Source organism: Hevea brasiliensis, chromosome 14, assembly GCF_030052815.1.
Source record: "Hevea brasiliensis isolate MT/VB/25A 57/8 chromosome 14, ASM3005281v1, whole genome shotgun sequence".
NCBI classification, from domain to species: domain Eukaryota; kingdom Viridiplantae; phylum Streptophyta; class Magnoliopsida; order Malpighiales; family Euphorbiaceae; genus Hevea; species Hevea brasiliensis.
In genome coordinates this window covers 17,689,000-17,706,482 of record NC_079506.1, presented here as the reverse complement: position 1 = coordinate 17,706,482, position 17,483 = coordinate 17,689,000, and the positions used below count along the sequence as shown (strand labels likewise).

The following is a 17,483-nucleotide window of genomic DNA, read 5'->3' as shown; positions in this document are numbered from 1 at the left end:
AGTGGTCTTCCCAGGTAGGAAACACTGAGATAGAAAAGCTTGAGATAGCTGCTCCCAAGTAGCTATAGTAGCTTGTGGAAGTGAGTCATACCACTCTAATGCTAAATCCCGAAGAGAGAATGGAAATAAGGTGAGCCAAATCACTTCATCTGAAACTCTAGGCTGTCTTTGTGTGCCACATATTATTAAAAATTTCTTCAAATGAGAATAAGGATTTTCAAGTGGACTATCTCCAAATTGTGAATTCTGAATCATTTGAATGAGACCAGTCTTTAACTCAAATTGATTAGCTCCAATAATAGGTCTGTTATCTCTCACATCTGCACATCTAGGAAAAGCATAATCTAACATGGATCTTCTCTGAGGATCATTTTGATTAATAACTTCATTCTGCCTATTTTGCTCATTTCCTCCATTATCTCCATCAATAGCTCTATTTTGATTCTCCACATTTTCAATTTTCTCCTCTTGGTCAAATCTTTGTTGTTCTTCTTTTTCTGCTTCCTTTCTCCTCTTGTATTCCTTTTTATTGGCTCGACAAAATTTTTCAATTTCAGGGTTGAACAACAATTCAGTATCACTTGTGCTTTTCGATCGTCTCATAAATAAGAAAAGTACCTGAAAAACACAAGGAATAGTAGTGAAAATAAAAGAAAATAAAAATTCTAATCAACTTGAAACAATTAAAATCCAACTTAAAAACAAACAATTCCCCAGTAACGGCACCAAAAACTTGATATTGTGCTAGCTGTGAAGTAGCTTCCGCAAGTGCACGGGTCATAGTATTATAGTTTTAAAAATAATATCGTTCCCACAGGAAATTGTGCTTAAATTGGAAATAAAAGGATAAGCTAATTAGAATGGTAAAATTTAAAGATATTAAAAATGAAATTTAAAATTTAATATTGGTATTTGAGGAATTTAAGCTAAATCAAACTATTAACTAAATTAATTAAACTAGATTACCAAAATTTAAATTGAAATTGCTATTTATGAAATTTGGAGAAATTAAATCTAAATTCAATAAAAATTAAAGTGATTCTAGAGATAGGGTTTTCAATATTGTTTGCATGTGGTTTATCCCTAATTTAGCCAACCACATGAGAATTGCAATTTTGAGAGAAATCAATTCATAGTTCTTTGAAACCTTTTTCAAGCATTTCAAAGTTGGTATTCATTAAATCAAACCCTGTTTTCACGGTATTTCAAACATAACAAAAACCCAATTAAAGCTCTAATTGATTTTGAAAAGTCCCCTTAATCCTCTTATCTTATCTCTAACACCAAAAAAACTAAGTTTATTGCAAGATTATCTATCCCAAACATTCACTTTTCAGTCCATCTGTCAAGGATTAAAGCTTAACTTAATGAGGGCCCATTCATCAAGCAAGGCATCAAGCTCACAAGCAATAAATCAAAATGCAGCAAATCCCATTTAAATGACTAAATCAGTTCAAAAAACACAATACAAAGCAATATTTACAAACCCATCTCTAGAATCTCAAATATCTACTCACAAATCATGGTTTCAAGACAAACCCAAGTATAGAAATGAAGAAATAATGAAAATCTAAGCTAAGGAATAGAAAAACCCAGTAGAATGATGAAGGATCAGCTACTGGACAGTTGCAGAAATGTCCTCTGCTGCTGTTACAAAACCAGACGAGCTCCTCTTCCTTTCCTTCTTTCTTGCCAAAAATCTCTCCCTCTTTCTCCTTACGGAAAGAAATAGATAAAGGAGCTTTTATATGGTTCAGAGATCTGCCATAGAATGGGTAAAAAGGTAGAAAATTCTAGACAAAATGATGTATTAAATCAGAGGAACGAAAATGCCACGTCAGCCTTTTTTAATAAAATGACACAAGCTGTATCGGTTGTATCGCGGGTTGTGTCGCAGGTTGTGAAACCTGCTGCCCGAGAAAAACTGCATATCTGACAATCGACACAACCTGTGACACAAGCTGAATCGGTTGTGTTGTGCATTGTGTCATTTTCGACCTCTTTAACTCAACTTCAAAATTTTTGCAATTCAACTCTAATTTCTTCCAAATGGCTGCTCTGATCAAAATACACCAAATTTCTCCAAATTTAACCTACAAAACAAATAAATTCAAAAAAAATTAAACTAAGAAGTGTAAAATTGTAAAATTGACTAAATATATGCTAATATCTATAGTAATAGCTATGAAGAAGGGTAAATTATGTGCAAAAAATTATACCTAAATGATGATATAAAATGCATGCATCAATGGGATTCAAAAACACGCAATTGGAAAGAAAAGAGAGGGAGACATAAGATTTTGAGGGTGAAAGCTCTTTGTTAACAGAGATATTGAAGGATACTATAACATTTTGGTATGAAAGGTTGAAGACTAAGAAATTTTGGAACAATTTTGTCTGATAGGGACTAGTGGAATAATACTGACAATAGTTATCTCCACTTATTTGGAAGAAAAACAAATTTACTTAAGTGCTCTTTATTTAGTTTAGATACGTATGTGATTATAGCAAAGAAGACTACTAAACTGTAAATTATGTATTGCTTCCAACACTTGGCACTAAATTTATTGATGCATCTCAATTAGGCACTTCTTTCATCTCATGATAGCATATCCTGTTACTGTCTTCGATAATTGGAGTATTTAATTAATGCTTCAATGGGCTGATTTATTTGACAATTTTGTTGGTTCACTTATGTTTTCAGGTTCACTGGGGCAACTTGGGTTTCACTCTTTATGACAATGGTAATATTTCAAGAATATATTGGTGAGCTATCTTCCCCATGTAACTATCATTATTTAATGTTTATTACTCCTTGGGTAAGACTCTGATATCACTTTCACTACAAATACCAGTATCAAAGGTATCAGCATGGATTTCTTCCTTATAGAAACCGCTGGTTTAGTTTCATGGGTAGGTTACACCTCTATGGTTCTACCTCTAGTTTGTCTTGGATTTATGTGAGGATCATGCTTATAAATCAATTATACTAGAAAATACTATAAACATGCATTAATTGAAGAAAACAGAAATATTGAGGTCGAAAAAATGCACTTTTCTCATTAACATCCCAACATATATACAGCTCAGAGACTCCTATATAAGAAAAGACTCCTACTAAAGATAAACTTCTATATATGTACAAAACAAAATTTCCTATAGAAAGTAAACTACTAAAAATACATCCACTGATATAGCTAAAGATCCTAAAATACCGTTCCTTTATTTGCTGCATAATTTATGCTATCCAATATTGCCTGAATACCCCCCCTCAAGTTGGAGCATAAGGATTCGAAATGCCCAACTTGCCAAGAAGAAACTGAAATTGGTCATTCCCCAAAGCTTTAGTGAAAATGTCAGCAAGTTGAAGAGAAGTACGCACATGAGCTGTTTCTATATTTCCATTTTGTATTTCCTCACGAATAAATTGACAATCAACTTCGATGTGTTTCGTACGCTCCTGATATACTAGATTTGCTGCTATGTGTAAAGCAGATTGACTGTCACAGTATAATCGCATTGAACCAGAATGTTCTACACCAAGGAACAACAACAAACCCTTTAACTATTTAAGTTCACAATCTGCAGTAGTCATTGAGCGATATTCTGCTTCAGCGGAGGAACGAGAAACGGTCTGTTGTTTCTTGGTTTTCCATGAAACAGGAGAAGTGCCCAAACAAATAAAATAACCTGTCAAGGAGCATCGTGTCAAGGGACAGCTTGCCCAATCTGAGTCACAATAAGCATACAGATTGAGATCAGAGTTCGCTCACAAAAGAATGCCTTGACCAGGATTTCCCTTTCAAATAGCGCACTACTCGCAGCGCTGCTTCCCAATGAGCCTTATTTGGATGCTGCATAAATTGAGCAAGTATATGCACACAGTAACTCAATTCAGGCCGTGTAATAGTTAAATAGATAAGCCTTCCTACTAATCGACGATATTGTGCTGGGTCATTGGCATCGTCTCAATCTACAAGAGCAAGTTTATGATTCTGCTCAAGAGGAGTTTTTGCTGGCTTAGCTCCCAACAAACTGACCTCAGAGATGATATCCAAAGCATACTTTCGTTGACATAGAAAAATCCCTTCAGTATTTCTCGCCACCTCTATGCCCAAAAAATATTTCAACCTTCCCAAATCTTTCATATGAAAACATTTGCTCAAATACTCCTTAAATTTCTGCATAGCCATGGCATCATTACCTGAAATAATAAGATCATCCACATAGACAAGAATAAGTATTTGCATATTCCCTTTAAGAACGAATAGTCTGAGCAAGATTGTTGAACCGTACTCCTTCCAAGAAGCTACCAATTTAGCAAACCAATAGCGTAGTGCCTAACGCAACCCATACAAAGACTTGCGAAGTCTACACACTTTCCCAGGACTTTGAGAAGCAAGACCTGGTGGCATTTTCATGTAAACTTCCTCGTTTAAATCTCCATGCAAGAAAGCATTTTTCACATCCATTTGATGCAGTTCCTAGTTGTTTGCAGCGGCTACCATGAGAAAAATACAAACAGTGGCCATCTTTGCGGTGGGAGCAAAAGTTTCATGGTAGTCGACACCCTCTACTTGATTATTGCCAAGAATCACCAACCAAGCCTTACATCGTTCAATGCTACCATCTGAATTATACTTTATTTTGTACACCCACTTACTGCCAATAGCCTTCTTCCCAGGCGACAAGTCTTCCATCGTCCAAGTCCCATTGTCTTCCAAGGCTTGAATTTCTTTTCTCATAGCCTCTCGCCATCTTTTGTCTCTAACTGCTTCAGTATAACAAGCTAGTTCTGAACCTGCAGTTATGCTTGCTAAAAAGGATCGATGTTGCGAAGAAAACTTATCATAATTGACAAATTTGGCTATGGGATAAGAAATACCTGAGGAAGTTGATTGAAGAGATGAATGCTTTGAGGGGCTGAATCTCACGTTATTTGTCAGATAATCCTTGAGACGAGTTGATGACTGTTTGACCCTGTGTCCTCGACCCAGCTGGTGTTCTACAATCACTCCCTTACCTTCTAAATCATCTTCTATTTTTAGCAGCTATGTCACCAGAATTTTCCTCAGTCGTAAGACTGTCTTCAAAAGATTTCTCACTGTCCAATATGTCCTCCTCTTCTTCGATAGTTTCCCAATTCTTATTCATGTTAGGCCCATCTACATTTCTAGTGGAACTATCACCTGCAGTCACTTGTGTAGCATATGGAAATTTTGTTTCTACAAACACCACATCCCTTGAGACTAGATATTCAGAAGTTTCTAAATCATATATTTTCCATCCTTTCTTGTCAAAGGGTATCCCATAAAAATACACCTACGACTTCTACTGGCAAATTTATCCTTGTCTCTAAGTTGTTTATGTACATAACAAAGACACCCAAAAGTCCTAATGTGATTATAGGACGGGGGGCTATCCAAAGAGAATTTCATAAGGAGTTTTTCCCTTTAAAACTGCAGATAGTGTCCTATTAATTAAGTATCCAGCTGTAAGAATGCATTCACCCCAAAAATCAATTGGCAAGTGTGCCTGAAACATCAAAGCTCTCGCCACATTAAGTATGTGACGATGTTTTCTCTCTACACATCCATTTTGCTGGGGAGTTCCTACACAAGAAGTGTGGTACAATATGCCATGCTCATCAAAATATTCTCTTAGACATACAAATTCACTGCCATTATCACTCCTAATAATTTTCACATTCCTTTCAAACTGCCTTTTAATCATAGCAATAAAATTCTTAAGAACACAAGCAACTTCATGTTTTCCTTTCAATAAATAAATCCACACAGCACGAGAACAATCATCAACAATTGTGAAAAAATAAATAGCTCCACATGAAGCAGAAACTCTATAAGGTCCCCATAAATCATAATGCATTAAATCAAAACATTTTTTGGCTTTATTCTCACTAGAATAAAACATCTCTTTAGTCTTTTTTGCTCTAAAACAAACATCACAACTTAAATTTCTACTACTTTTACTGGAAATATCAGCTGCAGAAATCAGCTCTAGCACCGTATTTGACGGATGACCCATTCTCCTATGCCAAAGATCAAAGTCTGCAACTCCAGAAGCTTTACAAGCATTTGCCAAAACCACCCCTTTGAGAAAATACAGCCCCTCACGTTGTTCACCCACTCCAATCAGCCTCCTCGAATTTTGGTCTTGTATAGCACAGATTTTGTTAGTGATTTGCAGTACCAGATTTGAGTCATTAAGAAGTTGTGAAACATAAATTAAATTGTATTTCAAATTAGGCACAAAAAGAACATGTTGCAACTTCAATCCTCCTCCAAGATGTACTGTTCCTTCTTTTAGTGCTATAGTTTCTTCACCATTTGGCAATCCTACTGGACATGGTACAATGTCAGATAGATCTCTTAGACAAGCACTTGTGCCAGTCATATGATGGGAAGCTCCTGAATCTATTATCCAAGGCAAAATCCCTTGCTTACCAGTCAACCTTTCATTTGGTACAGTCCTCTGCAAACTCAAAATTCCCAGCAAGGTGCTCCATTGTTCGTCATTCAAGCCATTAAGCCCCTTCCTATCAGAATCTGTGACGCCTCTATGACCATCCTCTGCTGCTAGTGTCTGTGTGATGTTTGCTCGTGGGAAACCACCCTTGTCACGTCCTCCTCCACCATGACGCTTACGCCCATTTCCTCATCCCGAAGTACTGGAGCGAGGTCTATTTCCCCACCAATCTGGATACCCTATCAACTGAAAGCAGGTATCCGGCTCATGTCCCTCACGTTTGCAATTCGAGCAAACCACAGTTTTGTCCCCCCCTGAATTTCACCCTCTTGTCTGAACTACAAAACTCATGGGGTTGCCTTTCTCTTCTCTTGTTTGTGTCATTGTCATTACTCATTCTTGTTGAACAACAATAGCATATACCTTATTCAGATTGGGTGATGGCTCAGTACTCAACATATTAGCACGCACAGTTCCATAACTTTCTTCATCCAAACCCATCAGAAATTGATGAACTCTTTCTTCTTCCCTTTTCTTTTCCAACTCAGTAGTTAGATTGCATCTGCATCCACCACAGTTGCACAATGGTATCTTGTCATAATTATTCAATTCATCCCGTATGGTTTTAAGCCGTCCATAGTAATTGACAATGTTTTGTCCATCCAGCTTGCAATTCGCCAAATCTAACCTCAATTGCTGCACTCTCGGTCCATTCCTAATGGAGAAGCGCTGCCTTATGTCCTCCCATAGATCTCTTACATTCTCCATATGAGAAATAGTTGAACGTAAACAGGGCTCAATGGTGTTGAACACCCATGAGACAAGCATGGAATTGACTGTCTACCAATCTTCAATTTTCGGCGAGTCATCTGTCGGTTGTTTCACAGTTCCATCTATGAAACCATACTTCTTTTTGGCCCTCAACGCAGTCCGCCCTGCCCGTGCTCACTCTTCATAATTTTCTCCCTTCAACTGCACCTAAGTAATTATGTTATTTGGATTGTCACTGGAGCTCAAAGTGTAAAGACTGGAAGTTTTCTTATTAGAACCAGTAGTCTCTTCATCTTTGGGAGCCATGGCTCCGATACCATGAAGAAAACAGAAATATTGAGGTCGAAAAGATGCATCTTTCTCATTAACATCCCAACATATATACAGCTCAAAAACTCCTATACAAGAAAAGACTCCTACTAAAGATAAACTTCTATATCAGTACAAAACAAGATTTCCTATACAAAGTAAATTACTAAAAATACATCCACTAATATAACTAAAGATCCTAAAATACCGTTCCTTTATTTGCAGCATAATTTATGCTATCCAATATTGCTTCAATATTAATCTACAGAATAGTACTTGGATCACACTAACAAGGTTACGTGATTGCTTACCAATTGGTGCTAAGCTCAAAAGAATAAGGGCTCCAGAACAATAAAAAGGATGAAAATAAATAAATAAATAAACTGCTGGGCCCAAATAGTCACTTGGTTGCCTTCACCAGCATCAAAACCAAGTGCCACCAACCACAGCATCACACCGTGAAGCTGTTCACACTATCGCAGTCGCAATGCTTTGCTGGTTGCTCCTGTACCAATCACATGCTCAATCAATCGCCTAATCGACCAAAATATCAGGCCCAAAGTTTTGATTCTTCAATGTCTATCTCCTTTTCTGGTGCCATGCACAGTGGGTAAGTTGCAATGTTTGGGTTGCCATCTCCATTTGGGGTAGAACAAATCAGGTCTGCCATATTCTGTGCACTTGAACCCTTCATCCAACAAGCTGCATTCTCAAGAGTGATGCAATTGATAGTTTTCATCCCACACCCATTCCCCTTCAAACACATCACACCCATCACTCTTCTATCCCAAATACTCAAATCATCTATTTAGACTGCATCCATTAATCTTTAGCCACATAAATCTCTCCAATTTATCTAGAACTCTGTACCCTTTAATAAATCTCAAATCCAATTAGCAAATTGAGCATCAAGACTTGAAGAATTGAGTGGTTTTGGGCTACCTAATTATTCATATGTGTACTGCCAACACATGGGCTGTGGAATGCCCATGAAAATGGACCATCAGGTAGCTGCAACTAGAAGAGGATGTCTCAACAGTCACCGCGGCAGCAACAAGTTGGAATTTTGCTGAAACTTGGTGAATTGAAATCGAACGTTATGTTTCCCCAATATGCCCCTTCCTTCCCTCTTAATTCTCAAATCAAAAGTACATCGAAACAGGGTCTAATGCAAGCTAAGGAGAAGCAAGGAGAGGTTTAAGTTTGCAGAGGTGTCAGAAATTGTGTGGCTAGAAGGAGACAGCAGTAGTGTTACCCAATTCCTCACTGAAATTGAAATTCTAGGGTGGGGAGATTACAAATTCTGCAGGTTAGAGAGAAGAAGAAGATGAGGTGAGTGCTTGGTGACCAAGAAATAATCGAGAATAGGAAGATTTAGATGGCGAAATTTATGGGTTTTGGTCTAAATACTGTTGCTGAACTACTCCCTTGTTTCCCAAAAAAACAATCCGATGCTCCCGTCACTTTGCTCTGGAAATCTCCTGATGGTTGTCCTTTATTTTCTTTATTTTTTTTATATATATATATATATATATATATATATATATATAATTTATTTTATTTTATTTTTATTTTTTTATTTTGTAGATCTCTAGATTTGCCCTCATTTTCTTTTTTTTCCTTTTACTGATACAATGAGATTTCCAAGTTCACTTTTATACCCATTCTTTCATTTATATTATTATTATTATTATTATTATTATTATTCCTTGAAGCTGGGTCTCACATGGAGAATCTATGGGGCTTAGATGCCACTAAAAAGAAAAAAAAAAAAAAAAAACACTTGGCAATATTGTGTTGACCAAATATTGACTGCCAGTGTCAGAATGGCACAGAGAAACCACATGGTTGAATTGGGAGATAACAGGATTGATTTATAGTGCAAACATGTGGGAGAAAAACAATAATCAAACAAAGAAAATTCAAACTTATATTCTGGGTTAGTGGGATACTGTAGAAGATAGCTATCAAAAAAGTTCAAATTAACCAAATAAAATTTAAGATTAATTTCAGTTTTTTTTTTTTTAATTTCTTGATCGGCTTTTTTTGTTTATTGTTTAGTTAGAACCTAATCTGATTTGATTCAATAATAAATAAAAAAAATCCAGCATCCATAGAGTGCACTCAGCATTAATGATAGGGAAAATTTTCTACTTCTCTCCTCTTCGAGATTTTCTTTTTGCCCTTTCATCTTTTTTTTTTTTTTCTAACTTAAAAAATTAAGTTATATTGTAAGGCCTAAGTTCAATGGACTTCGAATTTTTTTTTTTTAAAAAAAAAAACGAATTTTCCCTAGAAAAAATGATAATACGAAGGAGATGCATCTCCTTTGGATTCTGTCATCCAGCATACTCCAAACCAGCTTTCTCAAACAGGTCATGCCACATATGTGGAGCCATTGCATCTCTGGGACAATGCCTCAGGAAGCCACGCTGACTTCACGACCAATTTCTCTTTCTCCATTGACGCACAGAACAATGCTTCACATGCTGATGGGCTCGCATTCTTCATTGTTCCTCCGCAATACAGAATGCCTGATGAAAGGCAAGGGAGCGTTATTGGCCTTGCCAGTGGCAAACTGATCTTAAACTCAACAGCAAATCCATTTGTTGCTGTCGAGTTTGATACATACTACAATCCATGGGATGACATGGATCATGTTGGTATTGACATCAGCTCTTTGAAATCTTTAAAAAGTGTGAAACGGTACAGTAGCGTTATGGATGGGAGGGTAATAAATGCTAGAATTAATTATAATTCTAGTTCCAAGAATCTCTATGTTTATTTTACAGGAGTTTCAGGTATTGGTCTTGCCAGTGGCAACATGACCATAATCTCAACAGCAAATCCATTTGTTACTGTCACTCAGCCGATCCTGGAGAGGAAAAAATGGATCACAAGCTTGCGCCGGCCCCGTAGAAGATGAACGATTGCAGAAGTAGTTAAAGCTAGAAAAGATCGTTTTCTCAGTCAGCTCTTTCACCAATCCCTGTTCTTTTTTGTTTTAGATATCCGTCGCTGTTTAGGCTTTGTATTTCTTTGGTTTTGCTTCCACGTAGTTGGTGTTCAGTAGCCTAGTTTTGCTCTGTTTGTTGATGCTATCGTCCGAATAATTATTTTCAGAAAAATTATATGAAAAAAAAAATGGATCCATAAGAGCTTAAATTCTTTTTCAGCATAACGATTGCAGGAATAGGTAAAAGTCTGCAAGGCCTTCATGCAGGCTGTAGATGCTATCGGCCAATGAATTACGATGATAAGTATCAAAGTTCACAGCTACAAATGAATTTGCTGTCCATTCGAATTTCTGATTTCCACTTGCAAGACTAATAAGACCACTTCTTTGTTTTAAATTATAAAGTTGGCAATCCATAGAAAAAGCAAGAAAGAATGCTTTGTAATTCGATGGAGAAGGAGAAATTGGTAGTGAAATGGATAGCAGAATCCCAAAGATGTGCATCTAGCGCCCATCTCATGTCATCTTTTGCAGGATTCAAAGAAGCTGAAGTTGAATGTTAATAATCAACTGCCATTGAGAGATTATTGCCATAAACAAGGAAACTATAATCATAACTGAAGAAGTACAAGAGGATGAAGAGAAGGAATTTGTTTGCTCTCAATTTTTCTAGGAATACGACAATTTATGTTCCTTGAGTTCGTGATCACCAATGCAGAGAACATACTTAAATAAACCTTAGACGGAGAAATGGGAAGCAGATAAACCTCTCTCTTTCTCTCTCTCTATATAATCCAAGACACACATATATATTACTTAGTTATAAAAAGAAATCTAAAATTAAACTTTTATGCAAGTTTTTATATATTTCATATTGAATAGAAGCACTTGTCGTTATATGTGCATTAAATTAAAGAAAAAATATAATATATATTATATATAAACATGTAATTATGTGAAAATTATGTAATGTATTTTAAAAAATAATGAAAGAATGAATAAAATTAATTTTTACTTCATCCTTTTATTTTGTATATATGATTTGATATAATTTTTAATTCAATTATTAATAAAAAAATCAAAATACTATGTTAAGATGGTAAATAAATTCATACATATACTTCCATCATCAGGAATGAAATATTATTATTATTTTTTAAGACAAACTATCCCTTTGAAATTTATTGATAATTGTAAAATTATTTAAATAGAATTACACTAAAAAAATAAATAAACAAACAAAAATTTTATTTTTGATGTTAAAAAAGAAAAAAGAAATATCTTTCCTATGTAAATAAATAAATAAGTGCTATGATGAAGGCACAATATTGCTAGCGTCGACACCCATCGTAATTTATAGAGACGGTTTTTAATCTGAAAAATTGGCAACGTTGCATTTAAAATATGGGTAATTCAACATATGAAACTTGTTGAAAACATGCACGTACATACAGAACATGATTTCATACCAACCAATATATATATATATATATATATATATATATATATAACAATTCAAAAAAATCAAAATTCACAAAAAAAAAAAAACGTATTGATCTGATCTCTAAAGTATTATAAATTTGATACATATATATAATATATTTAACTATTTATTCAGCTGAAATTCAAATTAAAGCTCATTTTATCTATTTAAAGAGCATATATCCACTATTATAAGTTTCCAATTTGCGTAACAAAGATAATATACATAAATATATATTTAATAAAGCTTTTAGTATCAATTATTTATCCACTCAATTGATATAAGAGATAAAATAGACGCACTTAAGCTAGCTGGCAAAAACATCGATGGGATCTACCTCTAAATTAGGGTTCCTCATGAAAAAGAAATCAATAGACAAGGAATTTAAAAACATAAGTTAGGACGTTAGTTAGGATCCTAGGTAAATGATTAGAATAATGTGCGAGTGTAGTTCTAAAAAATCTAAGAAAAATCCAGCAGCATTTGGACATGAATCAGACATTCCTCCAGTTTTCACATTTCTCTAAAGAGCCTCACAAAGCAACAATACAATACGATTTGAAGTAGAATACACATTGGATTTTTCTAGCTTAGACCTAGTCTATTATAAATCCAAGATACAAGAAATATGCTAAGACCCATATATTAAATATATAGATTTCACATGTTTATATCTTGATCTATGATGAACTAAGTTTAAGCAAAAATTTTTCAATACGCATCTAGAGCTTGCACAAAGTATATTCATCTGCCATTTCTCTTCAATTCCAAACCTTTTTCTTTTTATAGTTCCATATGTAAAAATTTAAACAATTTAAATCTTCACAGTTTCAACACATTTCAATTCTCATATACAATTTTTAACATATAATTTTCTCAAAAAAATTATCTATTCCATATAATAGAAACTATTTCCCCTTCAAAATTCTAAGAAAACACAACTCAATTTTCTATATAGAACCTCCAAAATATTCACAAAATATTCAACCATTCACCAGCACACTTTTATACCAATTTTAGCTTAAACAATTTTTAAGTATAAACCATTTAGTACAAAATGATCCAAATTATGTATAGTAGTTGTGCCTAAGGTATATATAAACCCATTATTTCCTCCATAACAAGAAATAAATATAAGAGATGGATTTTTCTTGCTTAGACCCAATCATCTACCATGAGTCAAAGATACAAGATGTATGATGGAATTCACTTACTAAATATATGAATTCTACATATTTATATTTTGGGTCTATAATAAACTGAGGTCTAGACAAGCATTTCCTAGTAAGGGAGTTTACGCCATGAGGTTTCCTAATATAGGCCAAAGAGAGCCACGAATTAACTTGGACATAATTCCTTGACAAAGACATCAACTTTTAATTTTTCTTCAGGTTGAATTAAAGTAGGGGATTGATAGTGATGATAAATAAGTGATAAGTGCACAATTTATTAATTTTACTCCCATCACATTTAGTGTTTTTAGTGTGTTTTTATGTTTAATTCAGTTGGTTAAAACATATTTATCATCTAGGCATATTTATAGATAGCTGTGGAATAATTGTGTTAAATGGAGAAATTTTCAGCATTTTACCTTTGCTGTATTTTTTAGGTGTTTCTAAAGTTGTGGGTCTCTAATTAGAGTGCTGTTTAATCCATTGAAAAGCTAAGATAGAGCACTTCAAATGATAAAGAGGGACCAAAGCCCAAATCAGTCTCCAAGGTTGACAAAATGAGTTATGGATCTATTGCAAAAGCCCAAACTCGATGTGTCACGACCAGTTTCAGTATTTATTTTGTATCTGGAGTTTCAGAAGTCCAAATGAAGCAAGGCCAAGCCCAATTGAACCTTAAGAGCCACCTCTACAACTTCTATAAAGGGCTAGATGCGAGATGAGGCCATTTTAATTGTCAAAAATGGCAATGAAGTCGTCACTATGGGCTGGACAATCTTTCTGAACCAGTCTCGGTTTTTGAGCCATAACTTGGGTTGTAGACCTCGGATTGGGCAAATGAGTACCCGTTGGAAAGCTAAGAAATAGGGCTACAACTTTCCTGAAGAGGGCAGAGGCAGATTAGGAAAGAAAGTGGCTGAAAATCGGCCTTGATTCCAAAAATGCAAATGCAGGCTGAAAATCTACCTTTTTGAATTTCAAAACTTTTCCTAGTTTGGTTCCTATCTTTGGGATTAGGTTTTTGACTATAAATACGTCTTTGGGCAGCAGCTAAAAGGAATCCAATTTAGACCTTCATTCTCCATTGAAGGCTTTCGTTCTCCATTCTCTTTTTATATTTATTTTTTATTTTTTCTTTATTTTTCTATAAGCCATGAACATGAGTGGCTAAGTTTTTAATTCAGTTCAAAGGATTCAAGTTCTTTTGCTTGATTTGTCAGACCATGTTCTTAATTTAATTTATGTCTTTTTGAATATCTATTATTTTCTGATTTAATTGTTTTTGATCTGTTGAATGATTTGCTAAAAAGGCCTATTAGTTAATTGTATGATTTGATCAATTGCCAGTTCATCTTCATAATCCGTAATTTTTGTATAAGATTAAACATGAGTAGCAATTAGGTTTTATTGATTATGATCCAAGTTTTCGATAATAACCTAAGGAAACAATAGGGTGGATTAAATGATTTATGCTTCATAAATTGTTGTTCAGCTTAACTACTTCCTTTTCTTAACGCAGTTATTAATTTGATGAGGATTGTTTAATACCAACTCAGTTAATAATTAGAGTCAATAAGAGTGCTTGGCTCGAATTGATGAGTATAGAGAAGTCAGGGGTTTACCTCGCTGTTTAGTAAATCTACGTTAAGTATTCAATAAGATATAATTGTATTTCTTTTGTCTATGATCGAATCAATGCATTGGAATGCGAATTACCTTGGACTGAAGTTTGTTTAATTGAAGAGTTTCTTATTTTTAGATCTTAATTTTGGATTTTTCATTTCTTCTTTGGATTGTGAATTAACACCCCCCCCTCCCCAAACTTTGTTTCTTTTTCCATTATACAAGTGCACGAAATTTAATAATTCAGTCTCTAGGGTTCGACCTAAATTTACCACTTACTGCAGAAAATATTTCATAATTAGTGATTTCAGTTAATTTAATTTCTGGTGGATTCAACAACCATCAATAAGAAATTTCTTATATATATATATATATATATATATAACAAGTAATATGATAAACAAAGGCACAAGAAGTTGTCAAGAAGTAAAGATAGTTAGTTTACTCATTAAGTTATCCTGAGGCAACCTAATATGGGCCAAAGCAAAAGCCAGGAATTAACATGGACACGATCCCTTGACAAAGACATCAATGTTTTAATTCTTCTTTAGGTTGAATATAAAACAAGTAACATGATAAACAAAGGCACAAGTAGTTGTCAAGAAGTAAAGATGGTTTACACATTAAGGTATCCTGAGGCAACCTAATATAGGCCAAAGCAAAAGCCAGGAATTAACATGGACATAATCCCTTGACAAAGACATCAATGTTTTAATTCTTCTTTAGGCTAAATCAAATTAAGCAAGGATTCAAATTGATTATAAACAAGAAATTTCTTTCAATAATAATAAATAAGTAATATGATAATTAGAGGTGCGAGAAATTGTCAGGAAATAAAGACAGTGGTTAGTTTGTGCAGTGAGGTATCTTGAATCATCCTAATATAGCCCAGAGCAAAAACCAAGAATTAACTTTGACATGATTCCTTGACAGAGACACTAATTTTTTAATTCTTTTTTGTTATAGCAAGTATGAAAATCTAAAACACACATAATCGCATAATCACACAATTTGAATCCATATCATGAGGTATTTGAATCCATATCAATTTTAATCACACAATATAAAAAAATAATAATAACACAAGATTTATGTATTTCGATTATAAGGTATATGTTCACGAATAAGACTAAAAGAAAAAAGTTCTATTATGATGAAAAAGAGAAAGATACAATCACATTCTCAAACCTAACTCCAGTATGTTTCTCGAATATCACATAAATCTTGGGCATAAATTACAATATTTATATTGTTTTATCCATTGAGGGCAACTTTTTATTCTAATCAGGTCACAATACAAAACTTTCATATCAAGTTACAATTCAAATCCATTAGAAATTTATTATAAATAAGAAATTTCTTTCTAATGAAAAAAAGGGTAAATTATTTTTTTTTTTATCTATGTGAATATGTATTATGCCATAATTAATATTTAGGTCCTTGCATTTTAAAAAATAGATGAAAATTCTTTAATTTTTTATTTTTTTTTAATTAGCAAAAATTGCGGGAAGACCTAACAAGAAGATTACAAGTAACAATAACAAAATAGTAAGCGTTAGAGTCCAAGTTGATTAGAATTAGGAATTAAATTAGAATTAGGAAATTAGATAAAATAAGAAGTTTAGTAGAATTTAAATTATAAAGTTTAATAATTAGAGTCTCAAAGGGACTAGGTTTTAGTGGCCTAGATATATGAATAATTGGTTGGCTATTATATCGTATTGTTGAGAGCTCACAATGTAGAGAGGTGTGTTGAATTTCATGAGTTTTTTTTTTTGTTTTTTTGAGTGACTTTGAGGTGAGAAAAATAATTAGTGGTTGTAATTATTTTCCTTTAATAGAGAATCTATTGATGGAATAGACTTACGCCGAACCATGTTAAATTTTATATTCTTTATTTTGTATGGGTGTAGTTTTTCACAATAAGTAGTGTCAAAACTGTGATTTAAGATGGTGAACACAAAATTTAAGGTGAAGCCGTTTGATGAGAAAAATAATTTCAATTTGTAGTAAAGCACCATAAATGATGTTCTTGTATAACAAAGATTAATTCAAGCATTGAACGAGAAGCAACCGACAACCATGAAAGATGATTATTGGGAGTAGCTTCAACAAAGGGCGGTGAGTATGATTAAATAGATGTTAACCCCTGATGTGAAGTGTAATGCTTTGGAGGAGACTTCGCTGATTGTTTTGTGGAAAAAATTGGAGAGTTTGTGCATATCAAAGTCACTCACAAATTGCTTGTAGTTGAAGAAAGAATTGTACCAACTCAGAATGGATGAAGTTACTGATGTGAGGGATCACCTTAATATTTTTAATAAATTAATTGCCCAATTGGCTAGTATTGTTGTGAAAATAGATGATGAAGATAAACCTCTTGCTTCTAACCTCTCTCCCACAATCTTACAAAAGCTTAGTAACAGCCCTAACAGTTGGAAAGGAGACTTTGAAGGTGGAGGAGGTTACCGCAGTTATCCTGGATGATGAGAAGTTCAAGAAGAAATGTAGTAGCAATGAAGATGGAGCTTTTATTGCTAGTTCTAGTCATGATAGAAGTAATTCACGTGGAAACAATTAGAGAAAAAATAGTAGATCGAGTTCGAGACCATGAGTAGACCTTGAAGATAGAGAATGTTACTACTTTCATAAGAAAGGCTGCATTCAATACTATTGTATGAAG

General features: G+C 34.0%; 1 protein-coding gene across 1 annotated transcript; it reads left to right on the top strand.

Moving 5' to 3' along the window:
• Window positions 1–8,944: 8,944 nt before the first annotated feature.
• On the top strand, window positions 8,945–10,492 carry LOC110642029 (lectin 6-like). Its single transcript, XM_058134343.1, has 2 exons — window positions 8,945–9,053; window positions 9,882–10,492. Exons 1-2 carry the CDS (start codon window positions 8,945–8,947, stop codon window positions 10,490–10,492), a joined length of 720 nt encoding a protein of 239 aa, XP_057990326.1.
• Window positions 10,493–17,483: the final 6,991 nt, after the last annotated feature.

Bases quoted from the DNA above. Each gene is read 5' to 3' on its own strand.
- LOC110642029 (XM_058134343.1), top strand. From the start codon at position 8,945: ATGGCGAAATTTATGGGTTTTGGTCTAAATACTGTTGCTGAACTACTC. The intron at 9,054-9,881 runs GTTGTCCTTTAT...GATAATACGAAG, and splicing joins GCTCTGGAAATCTCCTGATG to GAGATGCATCTCCTTTGGAT.